Source organism: Dromaius novaehollandiae, chromosome 18, assembly GCF_036370855.1.
Source record: "Dromaius novaehollandiae isolate bDroNov1 chromosome 18, bDroNov1.hap1, whole genome shotgun sequence".
In the NCBI taxonomy this organism is placed as follows: Eukaryota; Metazoa; Chordata; class Aves; order Casuariiformes; family Dromaiidae; genus Dromaius; species Dromaius novaehollandiae.
Window position 1 is genome coordinate 15,536,262 of NC_088115.1, and position 18,647 is coordinate 15,554,908.

An 18,647-nucleotide genomic window follows, 5' to 3' on the forward strand; every position below is an offset into this window, starting at 1 on the left:
GCCCTATCTCCATCCCTATCCATGCACCTTTAGCTCCATCTCCATCCTTGCACCCTTATCTCCATCTCCATCCCTGTGCGCCCTCCCCATCCCTGCATTCCTATCTCCATCCTCATCCCTGCAGCTCTCTTCATCCCTATCCCTTCACTCTCCACATCCCTGTATCCCTATCTCCATCCCCATGTGCCTTCCTCATCCCTGCATCTCTCTCTCCATCCCCATCCCTGCATCCCTATCTCCATCCCCATCCCTACATCCTTATCCCCACCCCGGCTCCCTTCCCTGCATCCCGCCGTCCCCCGGCCGCAGCCCCCGCCCCTGCCTGCGCCCCGCCTGGTGCTGCCAGCCGGGCCCCCCCCTCGCCTCCCCGCCGTGGCCTTCCGGGGGGGCCGCCTCCGCCTCGCGCCCCCACCTACCGCTCTTCTCCTTGCCGGCCGCCTTCTTGCCGCAGACCTTGGGCGAGGCGGGGCGGTCGCGGCGCTCCGGGCAGAGGCCGGGGGGCAGCTCGCCGGGGGGGGCCCCCTCGCCGCACGCCCGCTTGGCCCGCCGGCACGAGCTGGACACCAGCAGCGCGGGGGAGGGCTCGGTGCCTGCGGGCAGAGCGCGGCGTCAGGGCCCGGCGGCGGCGGGGGGGGGGGGGGGGGACGAACGCCCCGTGCCCCCCCCCCGGTCCCCCCCCCCCATTGCACTCACACTGGATCTTGAAGTCGGGCGGCAGCAGGCGGATGTTGGCCACGGCGATGTGCCCCGTGTCCCCGTCGTCGAACTCCACCAGCACCGCCTCGGCGTCCTCCTCCTCCTCGTCGCTGGAGGAGCCTGCGGCGGCGGCACGGCCCGGCGGCTCGGGGGGGGCCCGGCACCCCCCCCCCCCGCGCCCCCCCCTCCCCGGCCCGCGCCGCCTCCTCACCTCGCACCACGTTGCCCGGGTAGAGGCACCGCGACTTCTGGCTCCAGTAAGCGCAGACGCGGGTGCCGGGCGGCAAGCAGCGCCGCGACGGGGGCCGCACGTCCAGGACCTGCGGGGGGGGGGGCGGCCGGGGGGGCTCAGCAGCCGCCCCGGCACCCGCCCCCCCGCCCGCCGCCCCCCGCACTCACCGCCTCCTGCAGCAGCTGCTCCTGCGAGTAGATGCGCTGCCGGTTGCCCCGCTCGCCCTCGATGACGATGCTGTAGCTGCGGGCGGGCGGAGAGGGCTCAGCGCCCGGTGGCCCCCGCCCCGCGCCCCCCCCGGCCCCCCCCCCCCGGCCCCACTCACATGTCTGGCGGCTGGATGCTGCGGACGCTGCCGGCGTAGAGCAGGCTGTCCTCCTTGGGGATGAGGATGTGCAGCCCGTCCCGCAGGTCCTCCTTCTGCAGGGCGCAGGCGTGCGGGGGGGGCACCCGGCGCCCGCCGCCGCCCCCCCCCTCCTCCTCCTCCTCCGAGAAGCTGCTGTTGTCGTCGAAGTCGAAGTCGTCCTCCACCGTGAAGCTCTCCAGCAGCTTGCTGACCGCCCGCCCCTTGCACTGCGGGCACAGCGGGCTCAGGGGGGGCTGGCGGGGGGGCTCGCACTGGCTGGGAGGCTGCACCAGCCCGGGGGGGCTGCATCGGCCCAGGGGCTACACCAGCCCGGGGGCTGCACCAGCCTGGGGGGCTGCACCAGCCTGGGGGGGCTGCACCAGCCTGGGGGGGCTGCACCGGCCTGGGGGCTGCATCGGCCTGGGGGCTGCACCGGTCTAGGGGCTTCACCGGTCTAGGGGCTTCACCGGCCTGGGGGGCTGCATCGGCCAGGGGGGTTGCACCAGCCAGGGGGGCTGCACCGCCCGGGGGGGTTGCACCGGCCCCGCCACCTCACCTGCTTGCCGGTCACCTTGCTCTTCACCTTGGCCAGCTTCTTGCCCTTGCTGAGGATGGTCTTGGCGCTCCTGGGCGAGAGGGCCAGCGAGAGCGCCCCGTTCTTGCGCTGCGGCGGGGAGAGGGGGGCTCAGGGGGGGCGGGGGGGCACCCCCGGCGACGAGCCCCCCGCGCGCCCGGCCCCACTCACCCGCAGCGCCGACTGCAGCGCCTTGCTCTTGCGCGTGGCCTTCTTGAGGCGCTCGCTGGCCAGGCGGGCACCCTCGTCCCGCGAGCCGAAGTGCCGGGGCTCGGCGCCGGCGAAGAGGCTGTTGCTGGGGGCCGGGGCGCTGGGGCCGCTGGGCACTGCCGGCCGCAGGCTCTCCTTGGGCTTCGCCTTCAGCTTCTTCTTGGCGCCGTCCTCGCAGGCGCCCGCCTTCCGCCGGGCCGGCACCTTCTCCAGCTTGCCGGCCCCCGGCTTCACCGGCCGCCGCTTGATCTTGACTTCGCCCTCGGGGCTGCCCAGGCGGCAGGGCCCTGCGGGAGGGACGCGGGGCTCGAGCCAAGGGCGCCGGGGCGGATCCTGACCCTGTCTCATGCGTCCCCATGCCATCCCCAGCATGCATCCCTGTGCTGTCCCCATCCTGTGCATCCCCGTGCCATCCCCATCCTGTGCATCCCCACACCATTCCCTTCCCATGCATCCCTGCACCGTCAACATCCCAGGCATCCCTGTGCCAACCCCATCCCATGCATCCCCATGCTGTCCCCATCCCATGCATCCCTACGCCATCCCCATCCCATACATCCCTATGCCATCCCCATCCCGTGCATCTCCACACCATCCTGCCATCCTCATCCCATGCATCCCTGTGCTTTCCCTATCCCATGCATCCCCATGCCGTCCTCATCCCATGCATCCCTGCACTGTCCCCATCCCATGCATCCCTACACCACTCCCATCCCATGCGTCCCTATGCCGTCCCCATCCCATGCGTCCCCATGCCATCCCCATCCCACAAATCCCCGTGCCGTCCCCGTCCTATGCGTCCTGCCATCCTCATCCCATGCATCCCCACACTGTCCCCATCCCATGCATCCCTATGCCGTCCCCATGCCACCCCCATTCCGTGCATCCCCACACCATCCCGCTGTCCTCATCCCATGCATCCCCGCACTGTCCTCATTCCATGCATCCCCATGCCATCCCCATCCCATGCATCCCTATGCCATCCCCATCCCATACATCCCCATGCCATCCCCATCCCATGCATCCCCGCACTGTCCTCATCCCATGCATCCCTATGGCATCCCCATCCCATACATCCCTATGGCATCCCCATCCCATGCATCCCCATGCCATCCCCATCCCATGCATCCCCGTGCTGTCCCCATGCCGTGCGTCCCCGTCCCCGCCCCGCGGCGCCGGCCCGTTACCTAGCAATCCCTGCCTTTCCTTCTTCTTCTTGGCCTTCTCGTTGGCCTCCATCTTCACCACGGAGGACGGCGAGGGCCCCAGCACGGCCACGGGCAGCGCGGGCAGCAGCGCCAAGCCCGGCTCGTCGTCGCCGTCCTCGCTGTCCGTGTCCCCGTCGCGGCCGTCTGCGGGAGGCGGGAGCGGAGCTGAGCGCGGCGGGGCGGGCGCGGGGCAGCCCGCGCGGCCCCGAGCGCCCCGAGCGCCCCTTGCCTTCGAACGCCGCCGGGTGCCGGGGCTCGGGGTCCGCCGGCGGGTACTTGGCGCCCTTGGAGCTCTTGGGGCGCGAGAGCTTCTTCTGGATGCGGCCGCCGGGGTTGGGCTCTTTCCGGCGGAAGGGGCTGATGCCGGCGGGCAGCCCTTTGCTCTTGGCCTTCTGCTTCAGCTGGGCCATCTTGTGCGCCACGGGGCAGCCCCGGGCGCCCGGCGCCCCGCTCCCCGCCGAGCCCGGCGCGCCGCCGAAGGCCGCCGCCGCCAGCTTGCTCCTCTTCCTCTTGGCCTGCGGCTCCCCGCGCAGCTCGGCGCACAGCAGCGACAGGCTGCTCTTGACGGCCCTGGCGGGCGAGCGCGGCGTGGGCACGGCGTCCCCGTCCCCGTCCCCGTCCCCGTCCCGTCCCCACGCCGCGCTGCAGCCGCCAGCCGCCGCGCCCCCCTCCCCCCCCGTCACCTTCGCTCGCTCGCTAATGTTTTGTGACATAAAACCGAGAGATTAATTTTTTTCCTCTGTCTTAATTGAAGGAACCATTTAGTGCAGATTTAACTATTATTACCAAATCATGGGGCCTGACGCCGCGCGCGCACACACACTCCAATCGTGTTTGGACTAGCTCGGAGGATTTATGCAAATGGGCCTGTCGGGAGAGGCAATTTGTAGCAGAGAAGGACAATTATACAGGGCCCGGGAGTGTGCAAACGACTGCGCCGGGCGGCTAATGGATAATAATAAAGCGCCAGCAGCAATGAACACCACTGCAGCGTGACCAATGACTTTATACCGCGCAGATAAAGAGGCTTTTATGCAACGCTGCTCCCGCTCCGGAGCGGGGGGGCCGGCCCAGCCGGGGCAGCGGCGAGCGAAACCGCCCCGGCGCGAGCGGCGGTGCCGGGGGGGGCCGGGGCTCCACGCGCCACCGATCTGGGGGTGCAGCCGGGCTGGTTAGGTGGGACCCCCCCCCCCCGGCACGAGCACGGCCCCCCCCCGAGCTGCCCCCGCGCCCCCGGCACGGCCGCCGGCACTCACTTGACTTTGCGGCCGTCGCCCTTGCCCAGCGTGCTGGAGTGCTTGCGCTTCCTCGGCCGCCCCGGGCCCCGCCGCGCCGGGCTGCGGGAGCTCTCGTCACGCCTGCGACACCGGGGCACCGTGAGAGGGGCCCGGGCGCCCGCCCGCGCCGGGCTGAGAACGGCCGCCAACTCATCACACCAGTGACCACCACTGCAACCTCTCCCGGAGGGCATCCGGCCCCGCCGCGCTCTCCCTCTCCCCCGGGGTTTCCTCCCCGCCTGCTCCCCCAGCCCGTGCTGCACCGCGGGACGGGGACGGGGACGGGACGGGGACCGGGACGTACTCGTGGTCGTGCCGCCTCTGCAGCTTCACCAGCTCCCGCTGCTTCTCCTTGTAGCGCCGCTGCAGCTCGGCCAGCCGCATGCGCACCTCCACCTCCTGCGTGTTGAGCTGCTCGATGGCCGCCTTCAGGGGACACACCTGCGGGGGGGGGGGGGTCAGCGCGGGGCCACCCCCCCGGGCTGAGACCCGCCGCGCTCGGCGCAGCTCCCGCGCCGGGAGGCCGCCCGCTCACCGCCTTGCTCTTGGGCATCCAGGTGTACTTGCGGCGCGGGACGCGGGCGCGGGGCGGCGGGGAGGCGGGCAGGGGGCTCAGCGGCGGCGGGCTGCCCTCCCGGCCGGCCGCCTCCACCAGCGACCAGGCGGCCGCCACCGTGGCCAGGTTCTGCAGGTTGAAGGCCAGCAGCTCCTCGTCCTCGCCTGCGGGACACGGGGCTCAGCGGGGTCCCCGCGCCGGGACCGCCTCCCTCCCTCCCCACGGCCCCCGGCGCCGCGCGCCCAGAGCAGCAGCGTCCACGGGGCGCAGGGTGCACGGGGCTGCAGGGCCCCTTGGGTGCCGTGGGGCACGGGGCCATGCACAGGGGGCTGCAGGGCCCCTTGGGTGCCGTGGGGCACGGGGCCACACGCACGGTGCAGGCGGTGCCCTGGGGCAGCCGTGGGGCTGGGAGGCTGCGGGGCTGCCCCAGGCGCGAGGCGACGTCACCCGCCCCCCCCCCCCCCCCCCCCCCGCGGGCTCCAGGCACCCGCCTGCCGCGCTGCCGGGCCTGGGGTGGTGCCAACACCCCCCTTCCCCCCGCCCCGGGATTCCCTGGGGAAGCCGAGCCGCGGGAATGCGGAGCCGAGCCGCGGGAATCCCGGAGGGCGCCGGCCGCAGCCGCGCTGGAGCGGAGCCCCGGAGCCGCCGCGGGCTGCGAGCAGGACGGGCTCAGGCATCGCCGCTGCGACCGGCACTGCACCAGCCTGTGCACGGCCTCCGCCACTGCACGCGCTGCACTGCGCAGCCCTGCTGCTATGCATGCACTGCACAGCCTGCACTGCACAGCTCCTCCACTGCACAGCCTGCACTGCAGAGCCCTGCCCCGGCTGCAGTGCACTGCACAGCTCCTCCACTGCACAGCCCTGCCCGTGTGCACTGCACAGCTCCTCCACTGCACACCCTGCACTGCAGAGCCCTGCCACTGTGTGCACTGCACAGCTCCTCCACTGCACGCACTGCACAGCCCTGCCATCGTCTGCAGTGCAGCCCCTCCACTGCATGCACAGTGCAGCCCTGCCATTGCAAGCACTGCACAGCTCCTCCACTGCATGCACACTGCACAGTCCTGCCATTGCAAGCACTGCACAGCCCCTCCACTGCATGCACACTGCACAGCCCTGCCACTGCCCCCACCGCGCAGCCCCCCCACCGCACACACACTGCACAGATCCTGCCGTCAGGTGCACGGTGCAACCCCTGCACCGCCCTGCACGGCACTGCCCTGCCCCTCCAGGGCCTGCACCGCATGGGGCCCCGCGCCCGGCGCAGCCCCCCCCGCGCCCCCCGCCCCGCTCACCTGCCAGCGCCAGGTCGCAGCGGCGCCGCCGGAGCTCCAGCTCGGCCAGCTCGCTGAGCAGGGCGATGCCGGGCAGCCCCGGGGCGGGCGAGGGGGGCGCCGGGGGCGGCGCGCCGGGGGGGCCCAGCGCCGGCAGCTCCCCCAGGTCGATGCCGGCGGCGATGAGCGCCTCCAGCCCGCCCGGGCAGCCCCGCCGCCCGCCGGGCGCCCGCGCGGCGCCGCCCTCCTCCTCCTCCTCGCAGCTGCCCTCCGGCCCCGAGCCTTCGCCGTCGCCCTCCTCCTCCTCCTCGGCGCCGGGGGAGCCCGGCGGGGAGGGCCCCGCCGCGGGTCCCGGGCCCTGCGGCTCCTCCGGCCGCCGCTCCGGCGCTCCCTGGGCCGCGTCCAGGCGGACGCCGAAGGGCCCCGGCGGCCGCTCCTCCGCGGGGCCGGGGGGTCCCGCCGCCGCCGCCGGCCCCAGCTCCGCGGCGCGCTGCCCCTGGGCGAGGAGGAGGTGGTGGCGGTGCAGCAGCGGGCCGGGGCCCTCCGGGGCGGCCCCCCCGGGCGGCGGCTCCCACGCGGCCCCGCCGTCGCAGCGCGGCTGCTCCGCGGGGCTGAAGGTCCGCGACTGCTCGGGCTCGGCCGCCGGCGAGACCGCTTGCATAGTGTCGGGGTCGGCGGGCTCGGCGGAGTGCGCGTCGGGCGCCAGCGGCGAGGAGAAGCCCATGCCGGCCGCGGGGTAGCTGTAGCCCGGCGGCAGGTCTGCGGGCAAGCGGAGGACGCTCAGCTGGGCCGGGAACCCCGCGGCGCCCCGTTCCCGCGCTGCACCCCGGCACCCTGTTCCCGTGCTGCGTGCCAGTGCCCTGCTGCCACGCTGCACCTCGGCACCCTGTTCCCATGCTGCATCCTAGCACCCGCTGCTGTGTTGCAGCCCAGCACCCTGTTCCCACGCTGCATCCCGGCGCCCCGTTCCCACGCTGCATCCCGGTGCCCCGTTCCCGCGCTGCATCCCGGCGCCCCGTTCCCGCGCTGCACGCCAGTGCCCTGCCGCCACGCTGCACCGCAGCACCCCGCTCCCACTCTGCACCCCGTTGCATCGTTCCCACGCTCAGTCCATGCCCCATTCCCGCGCTGCCCACTGGAGCGATGCTCCCACGCTGCACCCCAGCACCCCGAGCCTGCACTGCGCCCCGTTCCCGCGCTGCGCCCCGTTCCCACGCCACACCCCAGCACCCCGTTCCCGCGCTCCACCCCGGCACCCACGGCGCTGCACCGCGGCGCTGCAGCCCTCGGGCAGGGAGGGTGCCAGGACCATGCCCCCCCGCCCCCCCCCGCCGCCGCCGCCGCCGGGTCCTACCTGGCTCCAGGGACTTGGGGTAGTCGCGGGGCGGCTGCCCCTCGCCGCGCTTGTCCTCGCCGTCGCCGCCCTTGCTGGGCGCGGGGACGGGGCTGGCGGCGGGCGAGCGGGGCGCCACGGCGGAGCTGGCGGCGGGGCACGCGGGTAAAGTGCAGGGGGCCGCGGGCAGGGTCACGGGGCACTTGGCCGGGTGCCGCAGGGCCGGCGAGTGGCAGCAAGGGGACAGCTTGGGGGGCGCGGGGGCCGCCGAGGACAGGCCCTTGGCCGGGGCGTTTAAGGCAACTGCTTTGTGGGGGGGTCTGAGGGGCTTCTCGGCGCCCCCCTCCTCCAGCTCCAGGGGCGGCTCCTCCGGCTTCCGCTGCGGGGGCACGGCCGTCGGCCCACGCCGGCCCGGCCCCACCTCTCCCCTCGCAGCCCCCCGCCAGCCCCACGTCTCCCCTCCCAGCCCCCTGCCAGCCCCACATCCCGGCCCCACGTCTCCCATCCCACCCCACATCCCAGCCCCGCATCTCCCCTCGCAGCCCCCTGCCAGCCCCACATCTCCCACTGCAGCCCCACCACCAGCCCCACATCCCAGCCCCGCATCTCCCCATCTCCCATCACAGCCCCACATCCCAGCCCCACGTCCTGGCCCATCTCCCATTGCAGCCCCACCACCAGCCCCACATCTCCCATCGCGGCCACACATCCTGGCCCCGCATCCCGGCCCATCTCCCATCCCAGCCCCACCACCAGCCCCACACCCCGGCCCCACGTCCCAGCCCTGCAACGCCCATTGCAGCCCCACATCGCGGCCCCACGTCTCCCGTTGCAGCCCCACCACCAGCCCCACAGCCCAGCCCCACAGCCCAGCCCTGCAACTCCCATTGCAGCCCCACATTGTGGCCCCACGTCTCCCATTGCAGCCCCACCACCAGCCCCACAGCCCAGCCCTGCATCTCCCACCGCAGTCCTGTGCCCCAGCCCAGCCCCACGTCCCTGCCCTGCCCCACACATCGCACCGCGGCCCCGTGCCCCAGCCCCAGCCCCACGTCCCGCCCTGCCCCGACACTGCCACCCCTCAGCAGCCCCACACGCCCCGCGCCAGCCCCCCGCCGCGTCCCCCCCCCAGCCCCACGCCAGCCCCCGCGGCACCTGGGCGTGCGCCTGGCGCTGCAGCTCGAGGGCGTGGGCGGCGCGTTGCTGCTGCTGCAGGGCGTAGAGCTCCTGCTGCCGCAGGAACTGCGAGCGCGGGTACACGGGCAGCTGCCCCCCCGGCTGCAGCGGCCCCCCCGGGCCCCGGCCCGGGTACATGGGCGGCCACAGCGACGCCTGGTCCATCACATCGGCTGCCGACGGCGCGCGTCAACCGGGGTGCCATCCCCCCGGCACCACCCGCGGGGACCCCCGCCTCCCGCCCCCCCCGCGCCCAGCCCCACGGCCACCCCCGTCTCCCCCCCCAGCCCCCAGCCCCACAGCAGCATCCACGGGGACCCCCATCTCCCCCCCTGCACCCCCAGCCCCACAGCAGCACCCATAGGGATGCTCATCTCCTCCCCCTGCACCCCCAGCAGCCCCCACAGGGACCCCCATCTCCCACCCGTGCACCCCCGGCCCCATGCAGCCCCGCAGGGACCCCCACCTCCCACTCCTGCACCCCAGCCCCATGCAGCACTCACAGGGACCCACACCTCCCCCCCCTGCACCCACAGCAGCCCCCACAGGGACCCCCCATCTCCCCCCCTGCACCCCCAGCCCTGCAGCAGCCCCCAAGGGACCCCCATCTCCCCCCCTACACCCCTAGACCTGGCAGCCCCCACAGGGACCCCCATAACCTGCACCCCCAGCCCCACAGCAGCACCCATAGGGTCCCCCATCTTCCCCCCTGCACCCCCAGCCCCCCGCAGGGACGCCCATAACCTGCACCCCCAGCCCCCCCCCCCGCAGCCCCCGCAGGGCCCCTCTCGCGGCGCGGCCTTACCCAGCGTGTGGGGGGTGCCGTGGGCCGGGGGCTCGGTGGGCAGGATGACGAGCTGGGCGGGGGGGTCCTGGGAGAGGGGGAACACGGACTGCATGGTGCTGGGCATGGAGGCGGCGAAGCCGGGCGGCAGGTTCTGGTGCAGCGCGGGGTGGCCGATGCCTGCGGGCCGAGGGGCCGTGAGCGCCGCGCCGGGACCCCCCCCAACCCCCCCGCCCGGCGCGGCACTGACCGTACGAGTGCCCCCCCATCCAGATGGAGGGGCTGCGGGTGCGGGGCAGCCAGTGCGGGTGGGCCGGGTGCGCGTGGGCCGCCGGGTCGGCGCCGAGCTGGCCGGGCTGCAGCGAGGAGCCCCCGGCGATGACCAGGTGCGGCGGCAGCTCGCCGGGGCAGCCGCCCGCCGGGTGCATGCGGGCGAACTCCACCAGCTCCTTGTTGTCCCTGCGCGGGCGCACGGAGGATGGGGCAGAGGGAGGGGAGGGGGCCGCGGCCGCCCGGCGCTCCCGGAGGGCCACCCTGCCGCAGGGACGCGGGGTGCCGGACGGGGGATGCGGGACGGGGGATGCGGGAATGTAACATGCAGGATGGGGGACGTGGGATGCAGGATGCAGGATGGTGAACGTAACATGCAGGATGGGGGATGGGGGATGCAGGATGGGGCATGCAAGATGTGGGATGCAGCATGCAGGATTGCAGCATGCAGGATGAGGGATGTGGGATGCAGGATGTGGGATGGAGAATGTAGCATGCAGGGTGCCGGATGGGAGATTGCAGCATGCAGGATTGCGGCATGCAGGATGGGGGATGCGGCATGCAGGATTGCAGCATGCAGTGTTGCACCACGCAGAATTGCAGCATGCAGGGTGGGGGACGCAGCATGCAGGATTGCGGCATGCAGGGTGGGAGATTGCAGCATGCAGGATTGCGGGATGCAGGATGGGGGACATGGGATGCGGCATGCAGGATGCGGCATGCAGGACTGCAGGACGAGGGACACGCAATGCAGCATGCAGGGTTGCGGCACGCAGGAGCCACTGCCATGCTCTGCCCGCGGCCTCGCCGGGGGCTCGGGGCTCCCAGAGCCGAGCCCTGCTCCACAGACCCCGGCGTCCCGGTGCCGCGCGGTGCCCGGTGCCGCCCCCGGCGCCCTCCTTACTGCAGCAGGAGCTCGCGGCCGGCCAGCCCCAGGCGCTCCTCGCAGAGCCGGCTCCGCTCCTCCTCCGCCTCCAGGTCGATGACGTGCATGGGCCGCGCCGTGCCCGCTGCGCCGGGGGCGAGGGACAGCGGTGAGCACGGCCCCGCGCCCCGACCCCCCCGGCACCCCCCCGCCGCCGCCCCTTACCTTTGATGCCCACGGCGGCGCGGCTCTGCCGGCCGGAGCCGCCGCCGTAGGAGGGCTCGGGGCGGCTCAGCGTGTCCTTCTGCCGCGCCACGGCCACGGCGATGCCCACGGGCGGCTGCCGCACCTCGCCCTCGCCGTGGCCCAGCTCGGGCTCCCGGCCGCGGGCGCAGTCGGGCCGCTCCAGCTCCGGCGGCCCCTTGCCCGGGGGGAACTTGGCGTCCTGGTGGGCGCAGCTGCCCTTGAGGCCGCCCAGCCCCACGAACGGGGCCTTCTGCCCCACGATAAGTGCTTGGTTGCTGTACTTGAGCAGGTTCTTCATGGCCGACACCTCGTCCGGCGGCGCCGGCGCGTCCGGGCCCAGCGCCGCGCCGGGGGTCATGAGCGCGGCCTGCGGCAGGGCGCTGCCGAAGGGGTCCAGGTAGGGGCCCTTCCGCTCCTCCGGCAGCGCCAGGGGGGGGCCCTGGCCCTGCACGCCCCACGGCGCCAGCGGCGGCCCGCCGTAGCCCAGGGCGCCCAGCTCCAGCGCCTTGCGCTTGGCCTCGCCGCCGGCGGGCTCGCCCTCGGGGCCGGCGTGCTGCTGGTGCCGGATGCGGGCCACCTTCTGCCCGGGGGGGTCCTTGGGGCCCCCCTTCTCTAAAGTGCAGCAGGAGGGGCCCAGCGTGGCGCCCAGCGCCTCGGCGGCCCGCGCGCAGTCCGCCGCCTCCGCGTAGCCGCCCTTCTCCAGGCCGCCCTTGGCCGCGTGGCCCAGCCCGGCGAAGGGGGTCTCGGCCCCCCCGCCGCCGCCCCCCCCCAGGTACTCCAGGCCCTTGAGGCGGGCGGCGGGGCCGGGGGGGCCCCACTCCAGGCGCCGCTCGGCCTTGCCCTCCGCTTTGAGCGGGAAGGGGGGCCCGTAGGCGGCGGGGGGCTCGGCGCCCGCCTCGGCGGGCCGCTCCTTGCCCTCGGGGCCGCAGCTCTCGGCCGCCAGCTGGAAGGGCCGGCTCTTGTCGGCCAGGTGCCCCACCGAGGGCACCAGCGTGGCCCCGCTCAGCGGCGGCTCCCGGCCGCCCTTGTCCGGCAGCGGGCACAGCACGTCGGGGCCGGCGTGCAGCGGCAGGCAGGGGAAGGAGCCGGCGGCGGCGGCGGCGCTCAGCGGCGGCCCGGTCGGCAGGCCGGCGGGCACGGCGTAGGACACGGCGTGGTGCAGCATCTGCCGCCGCTCCAGGCACTCGCCGTAGGGCTGCGGCGACCCGCGGGCGCCCGCCTCCCGCTCGGGCCGGCCCGGCTCCCTGGCGCAGCGGCCGGCGGCGTGCCGCGGCAGGGCTCCGCCGGCGCAGCTGGGCAGGGCGGCCTTGCCGGCCTCGCCGCCCAGCGCCTTGGCGCCCAGCAGGCAGGAGGGCAGCGGCTTGGGGCGGCCGTCGCAGGCGCCGCGCGCCGCCGGGCTCTCCTTGCAGTGGCCCTCGGGCGTCACCGGCAGCACGGCCCGGGGCCGCTCCTTGCCCTCCTCCTCGGGCGGCCGCTCCTTGGGCTCCCCCTTGGCCGCCCGCTCCTTGCCGGCCAGGAAGCGCTCGTAGTCCTTGGCGGCCTTGGGCAGCGGGCCGGCCTCGCGCTCCCGGCTGCAGGAGCCGATGGGGTGGCCGGGGGCGGCGCGGGCGATGCTGGGGAAGTTGTGGTTGGCGGAGAGCAGGGTGGGCTGGGCGGGCAGGTTGCGCAGGTAGAAGTTATCTGCGGGGAAGGCAGGCGGGTGAGTCCTCCCGCAGCCCCCCCGCCGGCCCCGGGGGCTCCCTGCAAGCCCACCCGGGCCACGGCCAGCCCCTGCCTGCAGCCGGGTCCCCGGCTGCAGAGGGGTCCCTGGATGCAGGGAGGTCCCCAGGTGCAACGAGGTCCCGGGTGCAGCCGTGTCCCCAGGTGCAGCCAGGTCTCCAGGTGCAGGGAGGTCCCTGGCTGCAGCAAGGTCCTGGGTACAGGGAGGTCCTGGGTGCAGCGAGGTCCCCAGGTGCAGCCAGGTCCTGGGTGCAAAGCCGAGGGAGTCCACCCCATGCACCCAGGCCATCTCCAGGCACAAAGCCGTGCCAAAGGCTCAGCTGCAGCTCAGGACACCCCAGGGCTTGGCCATGGCTTGGGGTGCCCCAGGGCTTGGCCAGGGCAGGGGCCACCCAGCGGCTTGGATGCAGCTGGGGACACCCCAGGGCTGGCCCACGGCTCGGGGTGCCCCAGGGCTCGGATGCAGCTGGGGACACCCCAGGGCTCGGCCGCGGATCAGGTGCCTGGACCCATCCGCCCCACACCGCGCCGTGCCCGGCTCCGCGCCAAACAAAGGGAGCGCCGGGAGCGCGCCGCGACGCCCTGGGCCGCGTCCATGCCAGCGTCGGCTCCGCGCTAACGAGGGGAGGAGTGCGGGGGAAGGCAGAGCCTAATTAGCTCCATTTCCCACCCAAACAATGTTCCCTATTAAGCGCCCGCCACAATATTGTGAAAAGCGAGAGCGGCGGCAGCTGGGCCGGGTGCCCGCGACCCCACGCCCGGGGCCGCTCGCTCCCGGGGGAGCCGGCACCTGCCGCTGCGGCACGGCCCCGCCGAGCCGGGCGCCGCGGGCACCGGGATGATGGGGCGTGCCGGGACCGCGGTACCTGCCTTTCTGGCTCTCATAGAAGCGGTGCTGGCTGTAGAGGACGTTGCTGTTCCCGTGGTGGTCCAGGTGGCTCATGGGCAGGAAGGTGGAGGCCAGGCTCCCGGAGAAGCGGGGGTACCCCGGAGCTGCGGGCGGGCGGGTCAGAGCGGTGCAGGTGTGCACGGGCGTGCACAGGTGTGCATAGGTGCATACGGGCATGCACAGGCATGCACGGGTGCATACAGGCATGCACGGGTGTGCACAGGTGCACGGGGGCATGCACGGGTGTGCATGGGCGCCCGGCACCCCGCACGCTTGCTGCCCGGCCGGACGCCTCCGAGCCGGGCCACGGCACATCACACCGCGGTGCTGCAGCCCGGGCGTCTCCGCCGCGACCACCTCCGCCCCGGCGGCCGCGAGCTGAGACCCCACGGGCTCACGGCAGTGGTGGCCGCCGCGCAGGCTCGCTCGTCGGTGCGCTCGGGCCGTCGGCCGTCGGCGGGCGCCGCCGGAGCCGCGCGCGCTGCCCACCCGCCCCGGCCGCCCCCCCGGCACGCCGCGCAGGCCTCGGCGAGCCGGGAGCCAGCTGGCAGCCTGACAAACTACCAGCTGGGCCGGCTGCCAGGGCGCCGCGCCAATACCACCTCGCCGCTCGCTCCTTAACTCTGCGCATCCCTCGCTCCCGGCCCCGCGCAGGTGGACGGGGCACGGGGCGCCGCGGGGCGCCGGCAGCCCCCGAGGGGCCGCGGGGGCCGAGCCGCTGCCGCCGCCGGGAAGCCCCCGCCGCGGGGACGGGGTGTCCGTGCAGCCGGCCGGCCCCCTCCCTGGCTCTGCCTGGGATCCCCATGCCCCCCGGGCACCTGTGACACGAGTTGGGCCGGTCTCAGCACGGCACGGAGAGGGCGGCGGGGACCCCGAGGATCTGCAGCTGCCCCCAGCACCGGCTTGGTGCCCCCCCACCACAGCCCCGCTCCCGGGGGCTGAGCCTTGTCCCCGGGGGCTCGTCGCGAGCCCGGGAGCCTCCCCGCTCCGCCCCGGCGCCCGCTTACCTTCGTGGGAGTGCGAGAACCAGATCTGGGAGGTGCCGGAGTGGGGCCCGCGGAAAGCCGGCTCCGGGGGGGACGCGGCGGGGCCCGAGGGGTGGCTGGGTGCCCCCGAGCCCAGGCTGCTGGTGAGGAAGCTTCCCATGAAGGACGAGGCCGGCGAGTTCCCCATCAGTCCGCTCCCTGCTGCGGGCGCCAGGGAAGAGAGTCAGGGACGGGACGCTGCACGGGTGCCCCCGCCACCGCCACCCCCCCACGCGCACGCTCCCCCCGGGCGCTCGCACGCGGGGCACACGCCTGCCGCACGGCGTGCACGCTCCCAACGCACGGCCCTCGTGCACGCACACGGCCCTCGTGCATGCATGGCCCTCGTGCAAACGTGCAGCCCTTGTGCATGCATGCTCCTCGTGCACACACGCAGCCCTTGCGCACGCACGGCCCTCGTGCACGCACGCCGTGCGAGGAGGCGGCTGCCGCCCTGCCGCGGCATTGCCGGCGTGCACGTGCATCCCGGGCACGCGTGCACCGGTGCACGGCAGCGGGCACTGCAACAGGCCGGCCACGCGCGCGCGGCTCCCCGTGCCGCTGCTCCCCGCCGGTGCCAGCGCGGTGCCGCCCCGCTCCGCGCCCTGGCAGCCAGTGCGGCATCGGGCGCAGCCGCGGGAGCCCTGCCAGCGCCGGGCAGCGGCGGGAGGCCGCGACGGCCGTCTGCGACCGGGGCAGCGGCTGCGGCAGGGATGCCCTGCCAGGGCCGGGCAGCGCGCGGCAGAACGCGCTCCGGGCACGGCGCCCGCGGCACGCTGCACGGGTGCAGGCGGGGGGGGCGGCGCGGAGCCGCGCTCCCCATGCCGGTCCCCAGCCCGGAGGCGAGGGGCTGGGCGGGCCGGGCAGGGGAGGCCGAGCCGTGAGATCATGGTGGAAACATCGGAGCCGGTAGCCAAAGGCCGGGCGGGCTGGGACGGAGCGGCGGGGAGCGCTGGCCGCCCCGCGCCGCTTGGCCCCGCTCCCCGCGCGCATGTGTTTGCCGACGTGGGCTGGCGGGGCCGCGGCATCCCGCCCTCCTCCCGGCGCGGCGCGGCGCGGGCCTGGCCGCCCGCCCGGGCCCGGGGAGGAAGTGATGCTTGCTCTCTAAGCCGGCCCACGCTCCCCGGCTAATCCCTCCGGGATGCCTCTGGGATGAGTGTTGGGGATGTGGTTACAGGCAGCTCCCTCCTTCCTGTACCAGCCGGCCAGCGGCCGAGCCCGGGTGTGGGGAGCGTGGGCCGGGGCCACGGCCGCACCCGGCCCGCTGCCGGCCCCGGGAACGGCCGGGAACAGCCGGGAACGGCCGCGGGAACCAGCTGCAGGAACCGCGGGAACCGGCTGCGGGAACCACGGGAACGGCTGCAGGAACCGGCCGCGGGAACGGCCCCGGGCTCCCCGCCTGCAAAGCGGCGCAGGACGCGGCATCGCAGCTCCGCCGCCCGCCACGCTCGGCACCGCGGGCCCGTGCCGTGGGGTGCCGCCCGCCCCCGCCCCGCCGGCCCTGCACACCCGGGCGCCCGCGGAGCCGGGTGGGGAGCGGGGAGCGGGAGCTCCCCAGGAAGCCGAGGTTTCCAGAACGAGCCTTTTCTGGAAGCTGTGAAACAGGCTGTAAAAAAAAAAAAAAAAAAAGGAAGAAAAAACCCGGCCCAGCGGCGCGGAGCTGGAGCGAGCAGCCCGGCCAGGCTGGCCGGGCCCCAGGCCCCGGCTCGCACACTCTCCCCTACATATCGGACCCGCTGACTCACACCCCCTGGCACGGCCGGCTCCCCAGGCGCGCTGGCCGCGGCGCCCGGCCCGCGCCGTTCCCACCCCGCCGCACACACGCAGCCCGCACGCCCGCTCGCAGCCTGCCCCGGCCCGGGGGCTGCCCCGCGCTGCCCGGCTGGCACGGCACGGCACGGCACGGCACGGCACGGCGCAGCATGGCACGGTGCAGCACGGCGCGGTGCAGCGCAGCATGGTGCAGCATGGCACAGCACGGCATGGCACGGCACGGCACAGTGCAGCATGGCACAGCATGGCATGGCACAGCACGGTGCAGCATGGCACGGTGCAGCACGGCACGGCACGGCACGGCTTGGCACGGCTTGGCACAGCGCGGTGCAGCACGGCACGGCTTGGCACGGCACGGTGCAGCACAGCACGGCGTGCAAAAGGGGAAAGGCCCCGGGGAGGGCAGGGCGCCTCCTTCCCACGGCCCCGCCGGCTCCGGCTCTCCCATCACGCCGCTCCGCTCCGCACCGCCCGCGCGGCTCGGCACCGCCCGCGGGAAGGGGGCCGGGGGGGGGGGCGGCCCCCAGGGCTCTGCCCCGCGGCGCCGAGCGCTTCCCGAGACCGCCCCGACTCGCGTCGCCCCAGCCGGCCCCCGGGAAGGCTCCGCGGGCAGCGTCAGCCCGGGAACTCCCTGGCCGCGCTCCCCGCGCCCCCCGGCCGGCGGCGTGACTCAGCTCTGCCGGCACCGCTCCCGGCCCGGGCCCCGGGCAGAAAATCCCCAGCGGCGGCCGCCAAGAGCGCGGGAAGGGTCGCTGCTGCCGCCGCTGCCGGGGCGCGGATGCCATCCTGCCCCCCCGGCCGCGGTTTCGGGAGCCGCCCCCCCAGCGGGGCCTGGAGCCGCCGGCTCCGGATCGCTCCCGGATTCTCCCGCGCCGGAGCGGGACCCCCCGGTGCGGAGGGCGACCGAGGCAGGGAGGCGGCGGGAGGCGGAAGGGTTAAGGCCAGCGAGCCGCCCGCGGGCCGGGGCCGCCGCCAAGCCGCGGGGGCCGGGAGCCCGGGGGACGCGGGGGGCTTCTCGCCTCGGCCCTGGCCCCAAACCCGCAACGCGCCACAAGAGCACCGAGTCCGCCAGGCCTCAGCGCAGCCCCCCACGCCGGGCGCCCGGGGGAACACGCGGCCCCCGGGGCCTCCGGTGCTCCGGCCACATCTGCTACGCTCCGGAGCAGCTTCCTGCTCCCCGGCCCGGGAAGGGGGCGAGCGCGGCGCTGAGCCAGCGCTGCCGGGAAAGGGAGCGGGTCCCCGGTGCCGTGACCCGCTGCCGGAGCCTCCCTCGCCGGGAAGGGCCTGCCGGCACGTGCCCACGCGGCGCACGAGACTGCACGGAGCTGCACGCGGTGCACGGAGCTGCACGAGGGCGCACGGAGCTGCACAAAGGTGCATGGAGCTGCACGTGGTGCACGGAGCTGCACGAGGGCACACGGAGCTGCACACGGCCACGTGCAGCTGCACAAAGGTGCATGGAGCTGCACGTGGGAGCCCAGCGCTGCACGAAGGTGCACGGAGCTGCACACGGGCGCACCGAGCTGTATGCAGGCACACGGAGCTGCACAAAGGTGCACGGAGCTGCACACAGGCACACAGAGCTGCACATGCATGCCGGGGCCCAGCACCACCGCGCTCCCTCCCCAGAGCTGCCCCGGCTTTGCACAGGCTTCTTTTTACGCCGGGAGCCGTCAGAGCCATCCAGGCTCCGTCACCCCAGCGGCCGTGCCCGCGCGGGCCCTGCAGCGGGGCTGGGGCCGGCTCTCGCGGGGAGCCGAGCCGCGGCGGCGGCGCTGCGACGTGCGCGGGGTAGAGTTACTCCGGCGGCTATTTCGGGGCTGGAACATTCCTCGCGGGGCCGAGGCCGGGGCCGCGCACGGAGCCGCCGGGCAACCGCCCCCTCCCCGGCCCGCCGCGAGCTGGCAGGGACGGCCGTGCCGCCGGCTGGGCACGCCGGGCACGCGCACCCGGGGCTCGCACACTCGGTGCACACACACCCAGTGCACACGCACCCAGCTGCATGAGGTGCACAAGCACCTGGGGCACGAACACTCAGTGCACGCACACCCGGGGCTTGCACACCCGGACACACGCACCCGGCTGCACACAGTGCACAAGCACCCAGGGCATGCACACTCGGTGCACAAACACCCGGGCCTTGCACACCCAGACACGCGCAGCCGGGGCACGCACACCCAGCTGCATGCAGT

The 18,647-nt window shown here is 74.8% G+C and overlaps 1 protein-coding gene across 2 annotated transcripts in view; it reads right to left on the reverse strand.

Annotated features, from left to right (window-relative positions):
* The window catches only part of BAHCC1 (BAH domain and coiled-coil containing 1), a 29,342-nt gene that overhangs the window by 4,536 nt on the left and 6,159 nt on the right, over positions 1 to 18,647 (reverse strand). For both annotated transcript variants that reach the window (XM_064522831.1, XM_064522830.1), the window contains exons 3-23: positions 14,665 to 14,844; positions 13,639 to 13,761; positions 11,029 to 12,729; positions 10,843 to 10,948; positions 9,919 to 10,127; positions 9,690 to 9,848; positions 8,864 to 9,057; positions 7,730 to 8,087; positions 6,397 to 7,134; positions 5,079 to 5,263; positions 4,848 to 4,984; positions 4,523 to 4,624; positions 3,496 to 3,836; positions 3,246 to 3,410; positions 2,020 to 2,345; positions 1,831 to 1,938; positions 1,254 to 1,501; positions 1,096 to 1,171; positions 908 to 1,016; positions 694 to 816; positions 417 to 590 (exon numbers count right to left, since the gene is read on the reverse strand). In XM_064522831.1, the coding sequence (XP_064378901.1) occupies positions 417 to 590; positions 694 to 816; positions 908 to 1,016; positions 1,096 to 1,171; positions 1,254 to 1,501; positions 1,831 to 1,938; positions 2,020 to 2,345; positions 3,246 to 3,410; positions 3,496 to 3,836; positions 4,523 to 4,624; positions 4,848 to 4,984; positions 5,079 to 5,263; positions 6,397 to 7,134; positions 7,730 to 8,087; positions 8,864 to 9,057; positions 9,690 to 9,848; positions 9,919 to 10,127; positions 10,843 to 10,948; positions 11,029 to 12,729; positions 13,639 to 13,761; positions 14,665 to 14,844 (5,862 nt within the window). The remainder of the gene's footprint in view (positions 1 to 416; positions 591 to 693; positions 817 to 907; positions 1,017 to 1,095; positions 1,172 to 1,253; positions 1,502 to 1,830; positions 1,939 to 2,019; positions 2,346 to 3,245; positions 3,411 to 3,495; positions 3,837 to 4,522; positions 4,625 to 4,847; positions 4,985 to 5,078; positions 5,264 to 6,396; positions 7,135 to 7,729; positions 8,088 to 8,863; positions 9,058 to 9,689; positions 9,849 to 9,918; positions 10,128 to 10,842; positions 10,949 to 11,028; positions 12,730 to 13,638; positions 13,762 to 14,664; positions 14,845 to 18,647) is intronic.